The 21615-nt window shown below is 42.7% G+C and overlaps 1 protein-coding gene across 1 annotated transcript in view; it reads right to left on the bottom strand.

The window, feature by feature from the left end:
• Positions 1-464: 464 nt before the first annotated feature.
• The window catches only part of LOC311034510 (zinc-binding protein A33-like), a gene marked incomplete at its 3' end in the record, with an annotated part of 23970 nt that continues 2819 nt past the window's right edge, over positions 465-21615 (bottom strand). Inside the window, exons 2-6 of the mRNA XM_084042389.1 lie at positions 18362-18385; positions 2462-3405; positions 2204-2255; positions 710-834; positions 465-554 (exon numbers count right to left, since the gene is read on the bottom strand). Coding sequence (XP_083898515.1) covers positions 465-554; positions 710-834; positions 2204-2255; positions 2462-3405; positions 18362-18385 — 1235 coding nt within the window. The remainder of the gene's footprint in view (positions 555-709; positions 835-2203; positions 2256-2461; positions 3406-18361; positions 18386-21615) is intronic.

The raw sequence follows: 21615 nt of genomic DNA, 5'->3' as shown, positions 1-21615 counted from the left end.
GGCGCGCACAGTCTTGGGTGTAGAAGCTGACTCCGGGTAGAAGAGTCTGGACATGCCTTGGGGCATGTCTTTTCTCCCTGTGTGAGTGCAGCGGCCGGTTGTACGGCAGGGGATGCGAGGCATGCCTGGGGGCGTGCTCTCTCTCCCTCTCACGGCTTAAGTGGTCGTTTCACGACCTCTTTGCGCCTTTCTGCTACCTAGGTGTGGCGGCATCTTGGATGGCACGCACGATCCTGGGTGCAGTGTTGGGCTACAGGTGGAGAAATGTAAACTTGCTTTGGGGCATGTTTTTTCTCCCTGTGTGTATGCAGTAGCCAGTTTCATGGTAGGGAATGCGAGGGGTGCCCGGGGGCATGCTTCTCTTCCTACCTGGCTGGCCTTCCTTGCCCTCCCGGGACCGGCTAGGCATGGTCCGGGGAGGAGGAGGCCTTGGTTTCTCTGTCACTGGTTGGATAATCTAGGTTTTATCCTGTGCTGGTGTCAGGGACAGGACTTTGTCCGTCAAGGTCTTGCCTTATCAGTCCTGCGCGCCCCGACCCGGGGGTCTGGGGTGCCTGGGCAAGCGTGTGGGTGAGGGTTACCATAACCGGGGGCTCCCCCGGGGGATGTTTATGTGTCCCATAGTAAGCACTTGCTTAAAGCTACGCTATAATAAACCAGGGTTACGTATGTAACCCAGGTTTTATCAGAAGCGTAAGCAAGTGCTTACGTTTTGAACCCCCTCTGTGTGCTTCTGAGCATGCAGAGTGGAAGATTTCAGAGGAGGAGCTTGTGTGACGCAGTGGTATTTATACCCCCTCCAGTCGCCGAAGTTCTGCGTCACACGACCCTGATCTAATGGACATTGGAGTTCCGGGAGTGCTGTTTTTGCTCTGTGTGATCGCCAGGGGGCGATGATATCCCATAGTAAGCACTTGCTTACGCTTGGGAGTGTTGGTACCCCCGCGGACCCCCGTGGAACATGACGGACCCCTTCGCCTGTTTTTTTTTTTCATGAAGGTGGTTGCTTGTTTCTGGCGCAAATGTGGCAACACTGATATTTTCTTGTGTTTTGTGCTTGTCTTCGGGCAACGTGGCAACGCAGATAGCCAGTGTGTGTTGACTGTGTTGTTGTTGTGGGGACATGAGAAAGTCGGCTGCGTGTTTTGTTTTGTGTTTGGGATGTACATGGCACGTGAATGATGGACATATCGTGATACAGACATGACTGAAGTGAAAGCAACGGCCTGGGTCATCAAAAAGGTAAGCTAGAGGGGGGGGGGGTTGAAGCGAAGGACGCGCTTGTGTTGTTGTGCTGGCGATGCAGAGATGCGGAGTTTCAATGGCGGCCGCTTCGTGTTGTTTCGGCTAAACCCATCGCCGTTCGGTGTCGGTGGTGCGCACGGTAAACGGTACGAAACTGTTTCCCCTTCCGTTTGTGGCCGTAATGTGGTGAGTGGAATTAATTATGTTGCGACGTGGAAAATGTGTAGTGAGCAATGTGACGTTGCCTAATGCACACGTAAATTCAGCGCCCACGTTGTCGCTACTGTGTTGGCGAGACGTGGTGTGTAGTTGTTGTGTTTAGTCGAAATCAGTGCTGTGGGTATGGCTTCAGCGGCGAGGCGGAAGTCAATCCTCGTTTATATAAGTAGATAATACCAAAAAAAAGTCATGTTTATGTATTTTAAATATGTATATGTATGTATATTAAATGTACATTAAATACATCTGTTACTATGCTCACGCACCTTTAATCTTATCTCAGGTATTTAATATGTAGATAACTATATAGTTTGATCTCCTTTCCCACTTGCCCCGAAACGATACGATGGGAACTATGCACAAAAACAAATTTCACTGTTTTACATCTGTAAGCCTTTGATGTGACAATAAACCTGATTCTGAAAGATGTCATAATTAAAGTTGATAATCTAACGCCATTAGTTGTAATTCGAGATTTGTAGATGTTTTTGTAGTTGCTTTATTTTGTACGTTTATTACCTTTATGTTGTACAATGTCTATGTTCCATTAATTATGTCATGTGCGTGTATTGTTTTTGCTTTACTTTGAACCGTTTGACATTGGGTTGTTTGCCTGCAAGAGTCGCAAATAAATCCACCAGTATGCAGAACCAACTGTCTCGTTTTTTTGGACCACTGAAGGGAGTGATCATGTCAGTGGGTATAGTCTCTCTTTCACACAGAATTAATTTAATCAAACCACGGTTCCATTTGTTGTCCACACTCTCTGAGTTCTCTGAGTTCTCTGAGTTCTGCGGAAACAATTAATAGGGAGTGAATGAGTTCTGCGGAGAGAGTTTCTGAATCTCTCAGAAAACTGTGGGAGTGAATGAGTTCTGCGGAAAGAGTTTCTGAATCTCTCAGAAAACTGTGGGGTTGTATGAGTGCCGCAGGGACAGGTTGGACTCCTCTGCGCTACTTTACAGATTTGGATATCAATGGTTTCAGCATCACTAACTGATCCAAAATGCAAATATGGGTAGAGTTTCTCAGTAAAAGTGGTTTTATGAGTATAGATGTGAGTCATGTCTTTAGTGTCGTAAAAGGACACCTCCCCCATATCATAGTCCAGGTGGACTCTGATCCTCTGAGGACCCCTCTGTAGTTTGACGCATTCTACACCATTAGAGTACTCCATGTCTCTGTCTCGATGTAAACTCCATATTCCTTCTCTTGGTGTAGCATCTCTCTCTCCCTTCCTGTCAACAGACTCTCTAACAAAACCTACATTCCATCGAGGATGGTCTCCAACCTCCACCTCCCAGCAGTGTTTTCCTGAACTGAAACCCTCTGAACCCAGAACGCTGGCATAGTTAGTGAACCTCTCTGGGTTGTCAGGAAGCTGCTGCATTGCCTTTGTATCTCTCACAGTGGTCAGGTCTTCAGACAGAGAGAGATCACCGTTTGCTGTGTTTGGGTCCAGAATGACAGGACTGAACGTGACCTTCTCCTTGATCTTCTCCCAGACTGTGTAGGTCAGGTTTCCCAGGTGTTTGGCCACATCTATCAGCCCTCCTGAGAGCAGCTGTGGTTCTGATGTTGTATACAGATCATCAGAATAAGAATCAGAATGCAGCTTTTGTTTTATAGCAGAGATTGCATCTGAGAGATAGGAGATCTGTTCCTGAATGTTCTTCATCTCTCTGCTGACCTTCTTTGTTTTCTGCTTCTCTTCCTGTATCAGAGATGAAACTCTTTCGTTCTCTTCCTCTCTCAGGAACTGGTGTAGCTTTTCAATCTCTCCTCTGATCTTTTTCTCTGTGGTCACCACCTGCTCCTTGTTGTGTCGTAACACGTGTTCGTATGTCAGTTCAAACTCTTTGCATGTGTCCCTGTTGTCCTGTAGAGACTTGAGTTTAGACCTCAGTTGGGCCTTCGGATTTCTGAAATCTCTTTGGGAGTCTATAGGAAGGACGATAAAATCAGAAAGTCATAAAGAACAGCATAAATATAAATAACGCATTGAAGGATGTTGTCAGAGTGACAGTGAGTGAAGTTAGAAATTACACATTGAGGAGGGTGAGGTTGACTAAAGTCTGATTGGTTCATCTTTAATTGTATGGTAATAAACAACAAGTTGTACTATAGGTTAGTGGTTCAATGGCTATTGGACTAAGCTTTTATTAGGGCAGTGGCGTAGCCAGAAAGCTGGCAGCAGCTGGGCATGGGGATTTGTGGGTGGGCACTCATGCGCGCGTGCATGAGCGCACACGCGCGCGATTTTTTTCGGTTATTATCGGTTAAAATCTTACTTTTTTTGCGCAATTTGCGGGTCTTTTGCGGGTTTATTATGTTATTTAATTCTTATTTTTGCCTTAATTTTCATGAAAACATTGACAGGTCGCAAATAATGCCCCGTTGTCCGCCTCCTCCGCGCGTCCGCAGTCCCCGGCTGTCCGCCTCCACTCACAGAGCACAGGCGCAGTTCACAAGCAGAAAAAATGTTTTCTTCTTTTTTTTTTGGGGTGGGCACAACAGCCAGGTGGGTGGGCCCAGGCCTACCTATGCCCACCCGTGGCTACGCCCCTGTATTAGGGATGAATGTATTAAATTATTTGACAATCCCTGCATGAACACTTGTTTTTCAGATACCATTCAAAGTGGCGGTGTTCACTCTCCATTCCGACATCTCGCCACTCCGACTAGTGGCTTCCGCGTGCGGTTAGGGTTAGGGTTAGGGTTAGGTATAGGGTTCGTCAACGTCGGAAAGGCGACATGTCGGAAAGGAGAAATGCACCCCAAAGTGGCTATGAGTATGACTGCCTTCCAAAGTTTGCGGGCTCTGGGTAGGCAACCCGGCCTGGCGGAGAAATGTGCTCAGTTTAATATGAAGTAAGTCATTTTGTTCACACTGTAGACATATTGTGTGTTTTATATTTATTACACGTCACAATGCAACGTACAGTGATGACACTGTGTTTGACCTGTCAACAGTACCACAACTCTCCAAAGGTAGGGAAACGCCTAGGGCGAAATTCTCCTTTAAAAAGGAACAACTGCATCCCTCAATTCAATTCAAACTTTATTCCAGACACTCAGAGGGTCCATAGAGTAGGCCTACATCAATAAAAACATCACACAATAAATAAAAACAAATACTGGCAGTGTTGGAGTTAGTTTCTCAGGAAGAGTATACATTACAAGTTTCTTATCAAGCCTTTTAAAAGTAATACTATAACTTACTTATTACTTGGTAAAGTAATGGTATATACAGTAATACATCTTACTACTTCTGTGGAATATGGAACTTCTGTTCCAATTTAACACGCACATTCCCACTAGGGGTCGAGGAAGAAATGCCACTTGAAAATGTTCAAATCAGCCTCATGGTGGCGCTATAAAAGGCCGACGCCACCCTTTTAACATTGCCCTATTATAGCGCCACCAGGAGGCCGATGTTTCTTTTTTATATTACTCCTACAAATGTTGTCCAAACATCATGCAAATCAGTACACATTATCTCGATAGTCAAGTGATCAAGATGGATCTGTCACATTTTTTATATTCCATCCTGATTGGCGAATTCCGAACATTGCCCACAATAACCTACCTGACCTGGCGGAGACCTGTGCTCCGAGGAGCACTTTTTCTAGTTTAGTTTTTGTCTCATTCCTAAGACAATAATTTGATGACCAGCGGACCGGTAGGCAGCGGTTCCGGTAGGAGACACAACGAGTCGTTGTGTCTCCTACCGGAACCGCTGCCGGTCATCAAATTATTGTCTTAGGAATGAGACAAAAAACTAAAAAAATATCCATGAATTCAAGTATCCATGGGGTGACTAATCCATTGAAACAAAGGTTTTTTTTTGGGGTGAAGTGTCCCTTTAATGGGACATGTCTGAGCCAGCTGTCAGACATGGGAGAGAGGATCGCCTTGGCACTTATAACTTTGCTCTTCTGTGCTCCAAGTGCCCAGGGAGCAATCCAGTGAACCCCACCCCCCATATTCCCGTCTACCCACCTGAGGGGCACCTTAAGCCCACTAAGCTCTAGACCCCCTTTTACCTCCTCACCTAACCCCACCCCCCACACCCCGTCTCTGCAAAGGCACCTAGTAGAGACTTCTGACAGCTCTGCACTAACCTCCATACCCACCCCCACCCCTCTTTGCACACTTGCACTAGTCCTAAAAGTTGTTCAAAAATCTATTTTTGTGGTTATAGATTTGGTTCAAGATCTTGTCCACGAGAAAAATAAACATTCTTGTATGTAGGGGAGGAGATATGAAGGAGATATGAGGAGATATGAAGTTGCCGTGGGGTGAGTAAGGGGAGCAGAGAGCTTGGTTCATACTGCAATATTTTTTGGGTGGAGTGTATAGTCAAATTTGATCCACAGAGCTATCCAAAACGTTTCACTATTGCAAGCTGGATGGAAATGGATTACATGATTAGTTTAGTTAACTTGAAATGGGTGACCATTTCAGAGGGTTTTAATAGATTCACAAACAAACTAGAAAAAGTGCTCCTCGGAGCACAGGTCTCCGCCAGGTCAGGTACGTTATTCTGGCCTCCTGGTGGCGCTATAATAGGCCAATGTGAAAAGGGTGCCATTTATTCTTAGGTCTTTCACGGCAATCAGACACTGCATTCATGATTTGAGGCATTTTGTTCCAAAAATGTGTTTTGCTAAATTAGACCTGCTGGTGGCGCTATAACAGGCCAATGTGAAAAGGGTGGCATTTCTTCCTTGGGCTAGTGGGAATGTGTTTGTGAAATTTCACGGATATCGCAAGCTGCGTTCATGATTTGAGGCATTTTGTTCAAAACGGACCAATCCTGCAAAATTTGGAAGCCAACCTTAGCCAATGAGGATCGAATATGGGAAATCGGACAGATCCGTGTTGATCACATGACTATAAAGATACTGTGTACCGATTTGCATGACGTTTGGATAAAATATGTAGGAGTAATGTAAAATAAATGGGTTTTGCACAAATCGGCCTCCAGGTGGCGCTATAAGAGGCCCATGTGAAACATTTGAGGCAGAGGTTCTGAATTGGCATCCAGGGAGTGTGTGTGCACAGTTTCGCAGCGACCGGGCAAACGGTGCCAGAGATTAGCTGGTAACACACGGACAGGACACACAGACGGACGGACACACGGACACACACACGGACGGACGGACAGAGGGTAAAACATACTCTCTCGCCATGCCTTTCGGCCTGGCGGAGACACATATTGGATTTCACAATAATCTAATGGCATCTCTGCAATTTGGAGAAGTGTTATGGATTTGGGTTAGACACAAAAAGTACATGTCTAGCATAGATAATGAAGGAGTTTAAGCTATTTTAATGATTTTTGGGTCATCTTGTACGCCATCTTGAAAATTACACCTTTGCAGTGGTCAAAGTTTGGTAAACTTTTAGTGTGTTATTAAGGACACCTAATAGCCTACTACCAAAAACAGTTGAGAAACCTTTTACTAAATCTGTTTGAGGGTCAAACCGCATCCGCCTACAAGGCACTGCAACCTGTGCACTGCATCTTGCAGAAACTCCAGTGATACCAGTATGAACTAGAAAGTGCTCCTCGGAGCACAGGTCTCCGCCAGGTCAGGTACGTTATTCTGGCCTCCTGAGTGGCGCTATAATAGGCCAATGTGAAAAGGGTGCCATTTCTTCTTAGGTCTTTCACGGCAATCAGACACTGCATTCATGATTTGAGGCATTTTTTTCCAAAAATGTGTTTTGCTAAATTAGACCTGCTGGTGGCGTTATAACAGGCCAATGTGAAATGGGTGGCATTTTTTCCTCTGCCTAGTGGGAATGTGTGTGTGAAATCGCAAGCTGCATGCATAGTTTGAGGCATTTTGTTCAAAACGGACCAATCCTGCAAACTTTGGAAGCCAACCATAGGCAATCAGGATGGAATATGGGAAATCGGACAGATCCGTGTTGATCACATGACTATAGAGATACTGTGTACCGATTTGCATGACGTTTGGATGGAATCTGTAGGAGTAATGTAAAAAAAAGTGTTTTGCACAAATCGGCCTCCTGGTGGCGCTATAACAGGCCCATGTGAAAAGAATTGGGGCAGAGGTTCTGAATTGGCATCCAGGGAGTGTGTGTGCACAGTTTCGGAGCGAACGGGCCAACAGTGCCGGAGATTAGCTGGTAACACACAGACAGGACACACACACACACACACACACACACACACACACACACACACACACGGACACGGACGGACGGACGGACGGACGGTAAAACATACTCTCTCGCCATGCCTTCGGCCTGGCGGAGACAATAACGTTGCGTGTTTTGCAAGCAATTCTCTAAAGGGTGTAGCTTGTCTTTTGCTGGTGGCGTTACAACAGGCCAATGTGAAAACGGTGGCATTTCTTCCTCTGCCTTGGGGGAATGTGCGTGCAGAGTTCATTCAAATTGATTTGAGGCATTTTGTTCAAAACAAACCTATCCTGCAAACTTTGGAAGCCAACATTAGCCAATCAGGATGGAATATGGAAAATCGGACAGATCCGTGTTGATCACATGACTATAAAGTTACTGTGTACCGATTTGCATGTTTTTTGGACAATGTGTAGCGGTAATATAAAACAATGTGTTTTGCAAAAGTCGGCCTCATGGTGGCGCTATGACAGGCTGATCTGAAAAATATGGGGCAGAGGTTCTGCTGTGGCATCCAGGGAGTGTGTGTGTATAGTTTCACAGCGACCGGGCCAATGGTGGAGGAGATTAGCTGGTCACGGACGGACGGACGGACGGACGGACGGACGGACGGACGGACAAAACATAATCTCGGCCATGCCTTTCGGCCTGGCGGAGACAATTAACTGATACTTAACAACAATATCTATGATTGAGACTGCAATGAAAACTATATGAATGGAAATCAATAGTAAAACTATCTATCTAAACCAAAATGAAATGTCTCCATTTAGAATCAACTAACTTTAACCTGTTAACAATCTGCGGGCGTGGCCGTTTTTGCATTTTTCAGACAAACAAACCTAAGTGTACATAAGTGTGTTTGTGTCACCTACCTAGGCAATCTATGTACCATTTTAAAGGTACATGTCTTGTGATTAAAATTGTGCAAACTATTCCAAGATGGCATCAAAACTGACGCTACAATCAACGTCGAAGTCCGACATACACAAACAAACAAACATTCACAAAGCTGTTTTGTTACGGGGCCAGGCTGCCAGCATGGCCCTGTTTTGATATTGGCATTATTACGAGGCCAGGCTCTGCAGAGCAAGGCTCCGTTTCGATATTGGCATTATTGTCTCCGAGAGTATGTTTTCGCCACTGTCCGTCCGTGTGTGTGTGTGTCCGTGTGTCCTGTCTGTGTTACCACCAAATCTCCGCCACCGTTGGCCCGGTCGCTCCGAAACTGTGCACACACACTCCCTGGATGCCAATTCAGAACCTCTGCCTCAAATTTCTTCACATGGGCCTGTTATAGCGCCACCTGGAGGACGATTTGTGCAAAACCCTTTTTATTTTTTACATTACTCCTACAGATTTTATCCAAACGTCATGCAAATCGGTACACAGTATCTCTATAGTCATGTGATCAACACAGATCTGTCTGATTTCCCATATTTCCCAGTGTCCGATTGCCGTGAACGACCTAAGAATAAATGGCACCCTTTTCACATTGGCCTATTATAGCGCCACCAGGAAGCCACAATTATGTACCTGGCGTAACGGACCTGGCGGAGACCTGTGCTCCGAGGAGCACTTTTTCTAGTTTTTCTTCTTCTTCTGCCACTTTTCGCAGTTCTGGCTGAACCGTGCTGTCGCTTTTTACGAAACTCCGCCATATGGTAGATGGTCATGAAAAACGATCAAGAAATAATTCTCACAATCCTTCGTCAAAAGGTGGTGCTATAGCACTCAATTTTTACTGAAAAATCTCAGGAGGAGATAGATTTTAAAGGGTAAGACCACTTTGGTAGAGGTTTGGGTTGTGTAATTACCTTGCCATGATGTAACTCCAAAGGTGGGCAAGAAATCAAAAATAATTGCTCCATTGATTAGAAATTGATAATTCAAAATATGCTCCTCATTGACTTACATTGTACGGTAAAACAGCTCTCAAAGTCACTCTTTTAGCACATAAACGAACGCAAACAAAGTTGATTTAGACAATATAGAACATCACCAAACCCAGTACTGTTTTTTTTTTTTTTTTTAATGTCAAATTCCTGTTGATTTTGCCATTTTTAGTAGAAAACCTGGACTGGATCCGCGGATCCAGATCTTCAAACAGTAAAATCAACAGAAAGTTGACATTTTTATTTAAAAAAAAAAAACAGTACTGGGTTTGGTGATGCTCTATATTGTCTGAATCAGCTTTGTTTGGGTTCATTTATGTGCCAAAAGAGTGACTTTGAGAGCTGTTTTACCGTACAATGTAAGTCAATGAGGAGCATATTTTGAATTATCAATTTCTAATCAATGGAGCAATCATTTTTGATTTCTTGCCCACCTTTGGAGTTACATCATGGCAAGGTAACTACACAACCCAAACCTCTACCAAAATGGTCTTACCCCTTAACTATTGCAGTTTTATGAAAATTATTCATCTGCCCCTAACACATACATGCAGACTTACATTTCTTTGAAACTTTGCAGAAATGTTGAGGGTCATTCCAAATATCACTGAAACCAATCTTACTCCAATTGGCCAAAGGGGGGCGCTACAGCAATTTTCTGAAAATACAAACTTTAAACCCTTAACACCCTTAGATTGTCCGCAATTTTGAGCAGTTTGAAAAACACTTGTTTTTGGCAGTTATACGAAACTCGGCCATATGGTAGATGGTCATGAAAAACTATCAAGAAATAATTCTCACACTCATTCGTCAAAGGGTGGCGCTATAGCACTAAATTGAAAGTGCCAACTTTGAACAGGTACAACTCATGCCCTGTTTGACCTACAGCCATGTAGAGAGGAACACATGTATCGCTTTGACCAGTAAGCTCCGCCCTTAGATTGTCCGCAATTTTGAACAGTTTGAAAAACACTTAAACCCAGGATTTTTCAGCTATTTGCGTGAAGCTGTATCATCTGTGTTAGCTGCTTTTTCACCAGTTCAGGTCTGTTGGTCCTATGGTTTCTCTCTTAAGCGTCTGCCTGACGCCGGTCGCCGGTTTAAGGCTCACTTCATGCAGACTTCAATTAAAGTGCAATGCAAACATCATGATTGTATCAATGAATTCATGTGCAATTGATAAAGATAACATGAAATGTTTATTTGAGAGTATGCTTTTTTCAATGTATGATATACTTCATTGTGAAAATAGCCGATCTACAATCTTACAACTTTTCAGATAGGAGCGTTTTGTGAGCTTGTAGATCGGCTACTTTCAAAGTTTCGGTTCCAAGGAGACATACAATTTCTCTATTGGTAAATGGTTTGTGAACCAGTGATCTAGAGGAGTTAGCAAAACAGAGGCTTGGTCCATCAGGGACGGAAAGACTTATAGATGTCAACAGACACTGTCAGGGGGGCCATATATCTAGCTCAATGAGAAGGAAGGCGGCCTATGAGTCCGGAGGTCACTGGTTTGATCCCTGTCACCGACAATGTGTTGAGGTGATCGTGATTTGGCATTCTTAGGCTTACGCACAGTATTTCTTGAGGTTAGGGGTAGGCATACTTTTACTGAAGTTAAGGTTAGTGAGGGTTTAAAATGCTCATTTGTTAATTGCATGGTTCAAGTTCAGTCTTCTATGTTTCTATGGCTTATTGTGCATATTACTTATCATTGCTTCTTTCTTTTTTCTTTCTGCATTCACTGGCCTCGTATTATTGCTGCTTGCAGCTATATTTTTCTTCTTCTTCTGCCACTTTTCGCGGTTCTGGCTGAACCGTGCATACGCTTTTTACGAAACTCAGCCATATGGTAGATGGTCATGAAAAAATATCAAGAAATATTTATCACACTCATTCGTCAAAAGGTGGCGCTATAGCACTCAATTGAAAAATGCCAACTTTGAACAGGTACAACTCATGCCCTGTTTGAGCTATAGCCATGAAGCTTGGATACACATCTATAACGTCTCCTCATGCTGAACAACTTTCACCCTCTGACTTTTGACCTCTGACCTTTAGATCGCCCACCGTTTTGAATTATATGAAAAAGTCATTGGCTCATGAAAGCTTCATTTTTTCACTTATGGAAAATCCACCGCCAAGAAGTTGTCGGCATAGGTCCAAAGTTCAAGTGTTAAACGTTTCGTGCAGATTGCTCAAAAATCCCAGAAGGAGATAGGTTTTAACTATTGCAGTTTTATGACAATTATTCATCTGCCCCTAACACATACATGCAGACTCACATTTCTTTGAAACTTTGCAGAAATGTAGAGGGTCATTCCAAATATTACTGAAACCAATCTTACTCCAATTGGCCAAAGGGGGGTGCTATAGCAATTTTCTGAAAATGCAAAGTTTAAACAGGCATAAGTCATGCCTCGTTTGTCCGAAAGTCGTGAAACTTGCTTACACTTGTGCCTTGACTCATGAGGAAGACATGTATCACTTTGACCAGTAAGCTCCGCCCTTAGATTTTCCGCAATTTTGAGCAGTTTGAAGAACACTTAAACCCAGGATTTTTTTGCTACAGTATTTGCGTGAAACGATATCATCTGTCTGACCTCCTTTTTCACTATATCAGGTCTGTTGGTCCAATGGCTTCTCGCTTAAGCGTGTGCCTTACAACCTCAAGATTGCCAGTTCAAGCCTCACTTGATGCAGACGACATCATAGCAACGTGTTTCTGAGCTTGTAGATTGGCTACTTTCACTATTTTTGGTTCCGAGGAGACGTACAATTTCTCCATTGGTAAATGGTTTGTGGACGAGTGATCATAGTGTTAGTGAAACCACCGTCTTCGAATGCTATCAATGCATTGAATGGGAGATTTTCACGTTTTATCAGACCATTGAATGGGCGAGTGGGCGACGAGTAGGCGATATACTGACCTACCCGCGATTTATCAGACCATTCATCGGGCGTAATCAGGAGCTACTCGGAGGCTGAGTAGTCCCCATAACATGATTTACGATTCGGTACATAACTCCAACGGCGCTGAGTAGGCTCAAGCGAACGTCACAACGTTCGGGAAAAAGTTCATAAAAGTATAGTTTCATTTTATTAAAAAGCATAAACCTGACTTATTAAAATGTATGCGTGGATAACACGTGCACATTATTACACAACAGGTATAGAATAAATAGAACTGATGAAAGATGATTAATGTGAGGCTTGACTGCAATTAAAGCGGGCGGTACGCTTACAGTAAATGTTTGAACAAGCTCTTTGTGTGCCCTGCACCTGACAGTGAATGTTGAACAAGCCTGCTTAATAAGCGTTTAATAAATATGCACACCTGCATATTTATGAAACACTTATTAAGCAGGCTTGTTCAAACATTTACTGTCAGGTACCTGCGATGGGTATTTGAACAGCTTACTGCAGTGATACTCAAACTCCGGCCCGCGGCCTAATTTTGACTGACCCGCCAGTCAAATACAGAATGAAGTTATTATCTTATCTTTAATTACATTACTATCACATGAATAATCATCCAGGAAGGCAAATTCAACGCAGCGGAACCATGGAGCAGAACACCTGCACATTCAGAGCAGCAGCAAAGATGAGTCTCAGCCATTCTTTGATACACACAGCCGGGTTTTTGACCAATAAGCACCTTTGTTTAGCCCAATTTCGGGACGTTTTTTTTGGGGGCGGGCTAAACAAAGGCATCACGTGACGTTGATCCCCTTCACTTATTCACTCATACTAGGACATGACGTATGTGTAGGCAGAAGAATAGTGTTATATAATATATCGGTCTCGGCAAGACCCGAAAAGTTGATACAGAGAACCGGCACTTTAACCCAAAATGAACAGATACTTTCGCTTTCATTTTACCATCTCATGCAAATTCAATACAACTATGTTTAATTTGCCAGTGTCAGTTAAGATTGACAATATAAGGCGCCAATGAAAGACAGAAGTTATCAAGTATCATTAATGTTGTCATTTTATCAACTGGCCCCTGGCCCCTTGCCATTTTTGTAATGTGGCCCACAGGTTCAGCTATTTGAGTATCCCTGCCTTACTGTATAAACTGTATGACTATACAAGAGATTTGTACCGTGACATAAAAATAATTACATGTCATATGGAATGTCCGCAAAACACAATAACAAGTGTCAGACAGGATATCGTATGTCTGCACAAATTGAGTTGATAGAGAGAACAAAGAAAGTTTAAAAATAATTGATGGGCTGAAATTAACACTCAACTCAATGGTCTGATAAATCGCGGGGTAGGTCAGTATGTCGCCTACTTCGCCCATTCGATGGTCTGATAAAAGGTGATAATGTCCAGGGGTGCACATAACTTTTTAGGTCTAGTACTCAGAAGAGCACCTGGAGATGTGACTTGGTGCGCACCAAATAAATGGTCCCGTCCCGTTTTGTCAACGGGGGGGGGGGGGGGGGGGGTGGTTGCAGCACGGCGCCCACCGGACAGTTTTGCCAGGGGGGGGGTGTTGCTGCGCGAGAAGAAACTGACACTCTGCTTCCAAATTCCGCCGATTTTCGCCGTTTTTTTTTTTCACACGTGTTAGGAGAAGCCCCCAAGGTTGGTGCCCTGTGCTGCACTGCTTTTATCCGCCAGATTTGGACTTTCACGGCATATTTTTGCACCGTTACGGTGCGTTCATCATAGGTGACGAGTGCCTCTAACAACCGCTGCTGGCTGCGTGCACGCAGCGAGGCGATGCGAGGCGACGTGAGGCGACAATCACACACGCACGTGCAGCATGCGTCCTCTTCCCCTGCGCCTAATGGCTGTACATGGGGCCGACGCGTGCTTTACCGTGAGTGTGGCTTCAGGAAGTAAATTCCTAGCCTCGATCTCGAGGCTTTTATTTTTTAGTTTTGCTAAAAAATAAAAGCTTGGAAATTCCTGTCCCAGCTGTTGGTACGCAAAAGCGCCTCGCGTCGTCTGATGTGGTGCGCATTATTTATTTTGGGTGCGCATGCGCACCTGCGCACCAGTTATGTGCACCCCTGATAATGTCCCATTCAATGCATTGATGGCATCCGAATGGGGTGGTGAAACAGGGGCTTGGTTCATGACAGAAGGCAAAAGTTCATGATCTTCAACAGACAACTTCAGCCTGGACGAAGCTATAGCACTACAGGTCGTGTTCCAGCCTGTGAGTCCGAAGGTCGAGAGTTCGATTCCTGTCAATGGCAATAGGTTGAGGTGTCCATGAGTGAGGTTCTTAACCTGGGATTTCCCCCCTGCGTCCTATGTATGACCACCTCAGCTGGGTCGAGCTGAAAAGTAGATTTGCCTGTTGGAATCATTTGCTTTGTCTCAATTTCAATCTATTCCGTTTCCAGGTCTTATTGTGCTATTATTGCACTTTGCTTTTTTGTCTGTCTGTCTCTCTCACTCTGTCTCTGTCTCTGTCTGTCTGTCTGTCTGTCTGTCTGTCTGTCTGTCTGTCTGTCTGTCTGTCGGTGGGTGGGTCATTCCACTTTTCAATTGCATCGCACAAAACATGACTGCATCAAATAATGCATGTGCAAATTTTAAAGATAACATGAAATGCTTATTTGAGAGTATGTTTTTACAATGTGTGACATACTTTATTGTGAAAATAGCCGATCTGCAATCACACAACTTTTCAGATAGCAACACTTTCACTAGTTTTCATTCCGATCGCTGGTTCGATCCCTGTCCCGACAATGTATTGAGGTGATCATGATTTGGCATTCTTAGGTTTACACATAGTGTTTCTTGAGGATAGGCTTAGGCGTTGTTTTACTGAGGTTAGGGTTAGTGAGGGTTTAAAATGCTCATGTTAATTGCATGGTCTTCTTTCTCTCAAGTTCAGTCTTCTATGTTTATATGGCTTATTGTGCATATTACTTATCGTTGCTTCTTTCTTTTTGTCTCCGCCAGGCCGAAAGGCATGGCGAGAGACTATGTTTTCCACCCCGTCCGTCCGTCCGTGTGTCCGTGTGTGTGTCCGTCCGTCTGTGACCAGCTAATCTCCGGCACCGTTGTCTTGATCGCAGCGAAACTGTGCACACACACTCCCTGGATGCCAATTCAGAACCTTTACCCCAAGTTTTTTCTCATGGGCCTTTTATAGTGCCACCAGGAGGCCGATTTGTGCAAAACATATTTTTTGACAGTACTCCTACAGATTTTGTCCAAAAATCACGCAAATCGGTACACAGTATCTCTATAGTCATTAAACAAAACGGGTATTTCAGATTTCTCATATTCCATCCTGATTGGCTAAAAATGTCTTCCAAAGTTTGCAGGAGTGCTCCGTTTTGAACAAAATGCCTCAAATCATGAACACAGCATGCAATTTCCGTGAAATTGTGCACGCTCATTCCCATTAGGCCGAGGAAGAACTACCATTTGAACATTTTCAAATCAGCCTCATGGTGGCGCTATAACAAGCCGATTCGTGTTTTTACCTATACTTGCACCGATCTGTGTAAAACTTTGTATGCACACTCCCTAGAGGTCAAGGAAAAACCTTTGCCCTGCATTTTTCACATCTGCCTTTTATAGCGCCACCAGGAGGCCGACTTATGTAAAACACATTATTTTATACTACTCCTTCCAATTTTATCCAAATTTCACGCAAATCGGTACACATGATCTCTATAGTCATGTGATCACGAAGGATGTGTTTGATTTTTCATAATCCATACTGATTGGCTAAAATTGACATCTAAAGTTTGCATTATTGCCTTGTTTTGAACAAAATTCCGCTAATCATGAACGCACCGTCCAATTGCGCTCAAACTTTGCACGCACATTCACACTATGTTGAGGAACAAATGCCACCCTTTTAACATTGGCCTGTTATAGCACCACCAGCAGGTCTAATTTAGCAAAACCAATGTTTTTAACAAAATGCCTCAAATCGTGAATGCAGTCAGGGTCCAATTGTCGTGCAAGGCCTAAGAACAAATGGCACCCTTTTCATTGGCCTATTATAGCGCCACCAGGAGGCCTCAATAGCTTACCTGACCTGGCGGAGACCTGTGCTCCAAGGAGCACTTTTTCTAGTTTCTCTCTGCATTCCCTGGCCCCGTATTATCGCTGCTTGCAGCTATATTTGAAAGTTGAAATTCTACTCCACCAATATGAAATATTCCCACAAAAATGATGTTCTTACTTTGGGGAAGAGTGATGAAGTGAAATATAAAGTCCAAACCACTTATTTCCTGCAAGAACCCCACAGAAACGCCCAAAGGGCATAGCAGTGGCAGCCATTATTCCATTCATTTTTCCCATAGAGATTTCCAAACATATTTATATCAATTATTTTAAGTATAGAATCAAGCCATCCAGGCTACAGGTGAATCATGACCATAACACATGTGATTCTGTGAGAAGAAAAAAAATACTGTGGCCACATTGTGTTTTCCAGCTCATATGATAATAGCAGTGTTTTAAAGGCGTCTATTTATAGAAAGTATTTAGGCAAAAAATAATAACCTTCTATTCCAGTTAGTTCAAACTTGTATTACTCAATGTCAGTTGCAAATTATTTTTGCTGGGGAAAAACTTCATTTGTATTTATTTATTCCACATGATTCAAGAACAGCAATCAATTTACTGTGGGTATGCGTGTGTGTGTGTATATATATATATATATATATATATATATATATATATATATATATATATATATATATATATATATATATATATATATATATATATATGTGTATATGTGTATATATATATATATATATATATATATATATATATATATATATATATATGTGTATAGGCATTGTTTTGCAAATTATACAGGATTGTTAAAAGGATCCCCGGCTAATTAGCCAAATATTCCTTGATACATTGGAATTGCGCTCTATAACAAAAATAAAAACATTGAAACACTTTTAATATTTTATTTATTTTATAAACAGTTCTTTCACTCAATAGAGGCAATGGCCGTCGCAAGTTGATGATGTAATTTGCCAATGTGTGGTATATTTGCAAAAAATATACATTTAAAATATCGATTTGATGCTCTTATTAACCTAATTTCCTAGGGCTAGACCACACATGTGCAAATGACATCATCAACTTGTGACGGGCATTGCCCCTATTGAGTGAAAGATGAACAATTTCTAAAATAAATACAATATTTAAGGTTTTTCATTATTGAAATTTAAAGCCCGAAGGGTGATCATCATAAATCAACCGGAAGGGCTTTAAATTTCAATAATGACTATACCTTCCCATACATTATCCCACTTATTACACGGCTACTTAATAAATAAATTAATACATTGACCCAAAAGTAAAAACAAAACAAAGTATTTCCTTGCTTACGGCAAAGAAAGTATTCCATTAGTATTGGGTTGGGTGGAGAAGTCCGCCTCGGAAAACAAATGACAGTAGTCCATAAGGTAATCGGAAGACTCGACCCAAAACACACTCGCCGCCATTCTTTACCACCGGATTTGCGTATAATACCGTCGGATTTGCCCCGGGGCGACTGTGTTTTGGGGCAAGTGTTTTGTTATTCTTGCGTCGGTGTGCCACGATAAACAAGGAAGCCATGCTGTATCCAACATGGCTGTCATGTTGGATACGGCATAAAACCAAGCAGCGGCGGTTGACATGAGCAGGTGGTCTGAGTCTTTGATTACACTGTGGTCGTTAGTAGAGCTCATCGTTATGAAGAAATAATGACCGATGATTGACCAATCAGAATCGAGCATTCAACCAAGCCGTGTAATTAAATGTATTAAGGCATATTTGGCTTATTAGCCAGGGATCCTTTTAACAGGTTAAACATTACTCACCTGATACAGCCACTTGTGATTGTTCTGCAAGAAATAAAACAATGTTCAAATAATACATAATACTTAAACTATAAACATAAACACGTGAGCTAACATAGTAAGTCGGAAACAAGCTTTTACGTTGACTTTTAAAAAAAGAAAGAAATGATGGTGACGTCTTTCTGTGTAAATCAGTGGTTCTCAACCTTTTTTTTGGCCAGTAGCCTCTATTAGTCCAGGGGCCAACACTGATATTTTCACAATATGGTACCACCTAAGGTGACCGTAAAGTTTTTGTATTTTTGTCTTCCTACATGTCTCTAGTTTATATTTTGGTATGATAACCCTTCCAATCTTGTAGCTTAATGGCAGTTATCACTACCTACTGGCTAATGTATCCGGTAGGAGACACAAAGTAGAATCTTTGTGTCTCCTACACCCGGGCATCAAATTATTGCGACAAAAAACTAAATATATCCATGTATTCAAGGCTTCATGGGGTGTGCAATTGATAACTTCTCAGATTTTTGGTGTTTGCAAAAAGACTGCTTTCCATAAGCTTGTAAAAGTTGACCCTCCTTCGGTCTAGGGTGGTCATAGCTGAATGGGTAGAGAGTCCCCCTGGGAAACTTAAAGGAGGAGTTCACCCAAAAAATGATTTATTTTCTATCAATTGCACACCCTATGAAGCCTTGAATACATGGATATATTTTGTTTTTTGTCGCAACAATTTGATGCCCGGGTGTAGGAGACACAAAGATTCTACTTTGTGTCTCCTACCGGATACATTAGCCAGTAGGTAGTGATAACTGCCATTAAGCTACAAGATTGGAAGGGTTATCATACCAAAATATAAACTAGAGACATGTAGGAAGACAAAAATACAAAAACTTTACGGTCACCTTAGGTGGTACCAAAATATGGCCTGGCCCCTGGACTATATCCACTATCCAGGTCCGTTACCCCACACCCATTTAAAATGTAGGACGTTTCTGCTCTGAAAATGTCTATTTATTGAAGTATTGCTTTTATCATTTAGAAAACATCTCATTGAACACCAAATAACATATTTTACATTAAACCACCAAAGCCTACAACTATTATTAAGTAGAATAGAGTACAGAAGTCCTGACGTCACTCGTTCATCCCCTGGTTCGTAAAGTAATTTCTCTATGGAGAATAACATTGGGTCGTCTCATAAGAATTGTGGTCCAAAAATAAACAAACTGTCTCTGCGATATTGTCAGGGAGGAGGTTCTGTATCGTTTATGATAGTCAGTCACTTATATTTGAAACAGTGTTTCTGGTGAAAATTTTACTAATTCGGCGGAAGTAACATTATCGTTTTCTCACCGTCAGTTGATCCTTCAATAAGAGTCAAACCGCCGGGATCATTTGTTTATTTTTGGAACACAGTTCTTATTTGACGCGATATTAAAGACCTCTATGGGGATTCAGAACGGGGGTGGAAAACCACGAACCAGGTAGGATGTGTAAATTACATCAGACTTCGGTGCTCTATTGTATAGCTTTATTATTTTTATTTTTATTATTAAAATCATTATTATTATTATTATTATTATTATTATTGTCTCCGACAGGCCGAAAGGCATGGCGAGAGAGTATGTTTTACCCCCTGTCCGTCCGTCCGTCCGTCCGTGTGTGTGTCCGTCCCAGAGCATGTGAGCGGAGCGGAGCGGGTGGAAATGCCGCTCGGCGCTCCAGGGGGCTGGTTTCACGCTCGCTATTCGCTCACGTCGACTCCCCCCGCGCTCCGCTCCCCGTCGCTCCTCGCTCACGTTGATTTGCGCAAATCTCGCTCCATGCTCCGCTCAAACCGAGTCACTCAACAGTAAAAAAAAAAAGAAAAGAAAGTAGAAATTCTAATGAAATCTCGGTGCGCTGTGCACTGTTGGATGTCTGTGTGTCTCTGAGTCCGTGCGACCGGGCATGCTCAAACATTCGGTGCGCGGCCCCCGCGAGGGCGGCCTGGAGCGGGAGGCGGTCCTCGCTCTGAGTAGCGCTCCAACCTTTTTATAAACCAGCTCCGTGCTCCCGTCAAAATCGAATTGTTGCGCCGTTCACTCTGTTGTTATGTTCGGGAGTTAGATAGCCATAATTCTGCTATTATAGGCATAATAGGCATAATGCTGCTATTATATACAAACAGATCCAACTTCCGACAAATCATTTTTATTGAGTAAACAAGGTATTACAAACTGCATAATTTAATCTACTTTCATTAAACCCGGTGAAGATCATTTCTTTTATGAATGGACAGTTGACCAGAGCTGCTGCGGGTAATGGCGCCCTCTATAGGCTTCCCCCTCCTCTGCGCGGTCATATCCTCTCATGTTTACTAACAGGAAACCTGTCTATAGTCATTAAAAGAAACGGCTCATTTCAGATTTTTCATATTCCATCCTGATTGGCAAAAATTGTCTTTCAAAGTTTGCAGGAGTACTCCGTTTCGAACAAAATGCCTCAAATCATGAACACAGCATGCAATTTCCGTGAAATTTTGCACACACATTCCCATTAGGCCGAGGAAGAAATGCCATTTGAAAATGTTCAAATCAGCCTCATGGTGGCGTTGTAACAGGCCAATACGTGTTTTTACCTATAACTGCACCGATCAGTGTAAAACTTTGTATGCACACTCTCCAGAGGCAAAAGGAAAAACCTTTGCCCTGCATTTTTCACAGCGCCACCAGGAGGCAGACTTATGTAAAACACATTTTTTGATATTAAGCCTTCACATTTTATCCAAATTTCACGCAAATCGGTACACATGATCTCTATAGTCATGTGATCAAGACGAATCTGTTTGATTTTTCATATTCCATCCTGATTGGCTAACATTGACATGTAGTGTTTGCAGGAGTGGCCCGTTTTGAACAAAATGCCGCAAATCATGAACGCAGCGACCGATTGCGGTGAAACTTTGAACGCACATTCACATTATGTTGAGGAACAAATGCCACCCTTTTAACATTGGCCTGTTATAGCGCCACCAGCAGGTCTAATTTAGCAAAACACATTTTTAGAACAAAATGCCTCAAATCATGTATGCAGTGTCCGATTGCCGTGCACGGCCTAGGAATAAATGGCACCCTTTTCACATTGGCCTATTATAGCGCCACCAGGAGGCCATAATAACCTACCTGACCTGACGGAGACTTTTGCTCCGAGGAGCACTTTTTCTAGTTATTATTATTATTATTATTATTATTATTATTATCATTATTATTATTATTATTATTATTATTATTATT

Source organism: Gymnoscopelus microlampas (genome assembly GCF_963454915.1).
Source record: "Gymnoscopelus microlampas genome assembly, chromosome: 2".
NCBI classification, from domain to species: Eukaryota; Metazoa; Chordata; class Actinopteri; order Myctophiformes; family Myctophidae; genus Gymnoscopelus; species Gymnoscopelus microlampas.
This window is presented reverse-complemented; position numbering and strand designations above follow the sequence as displayed.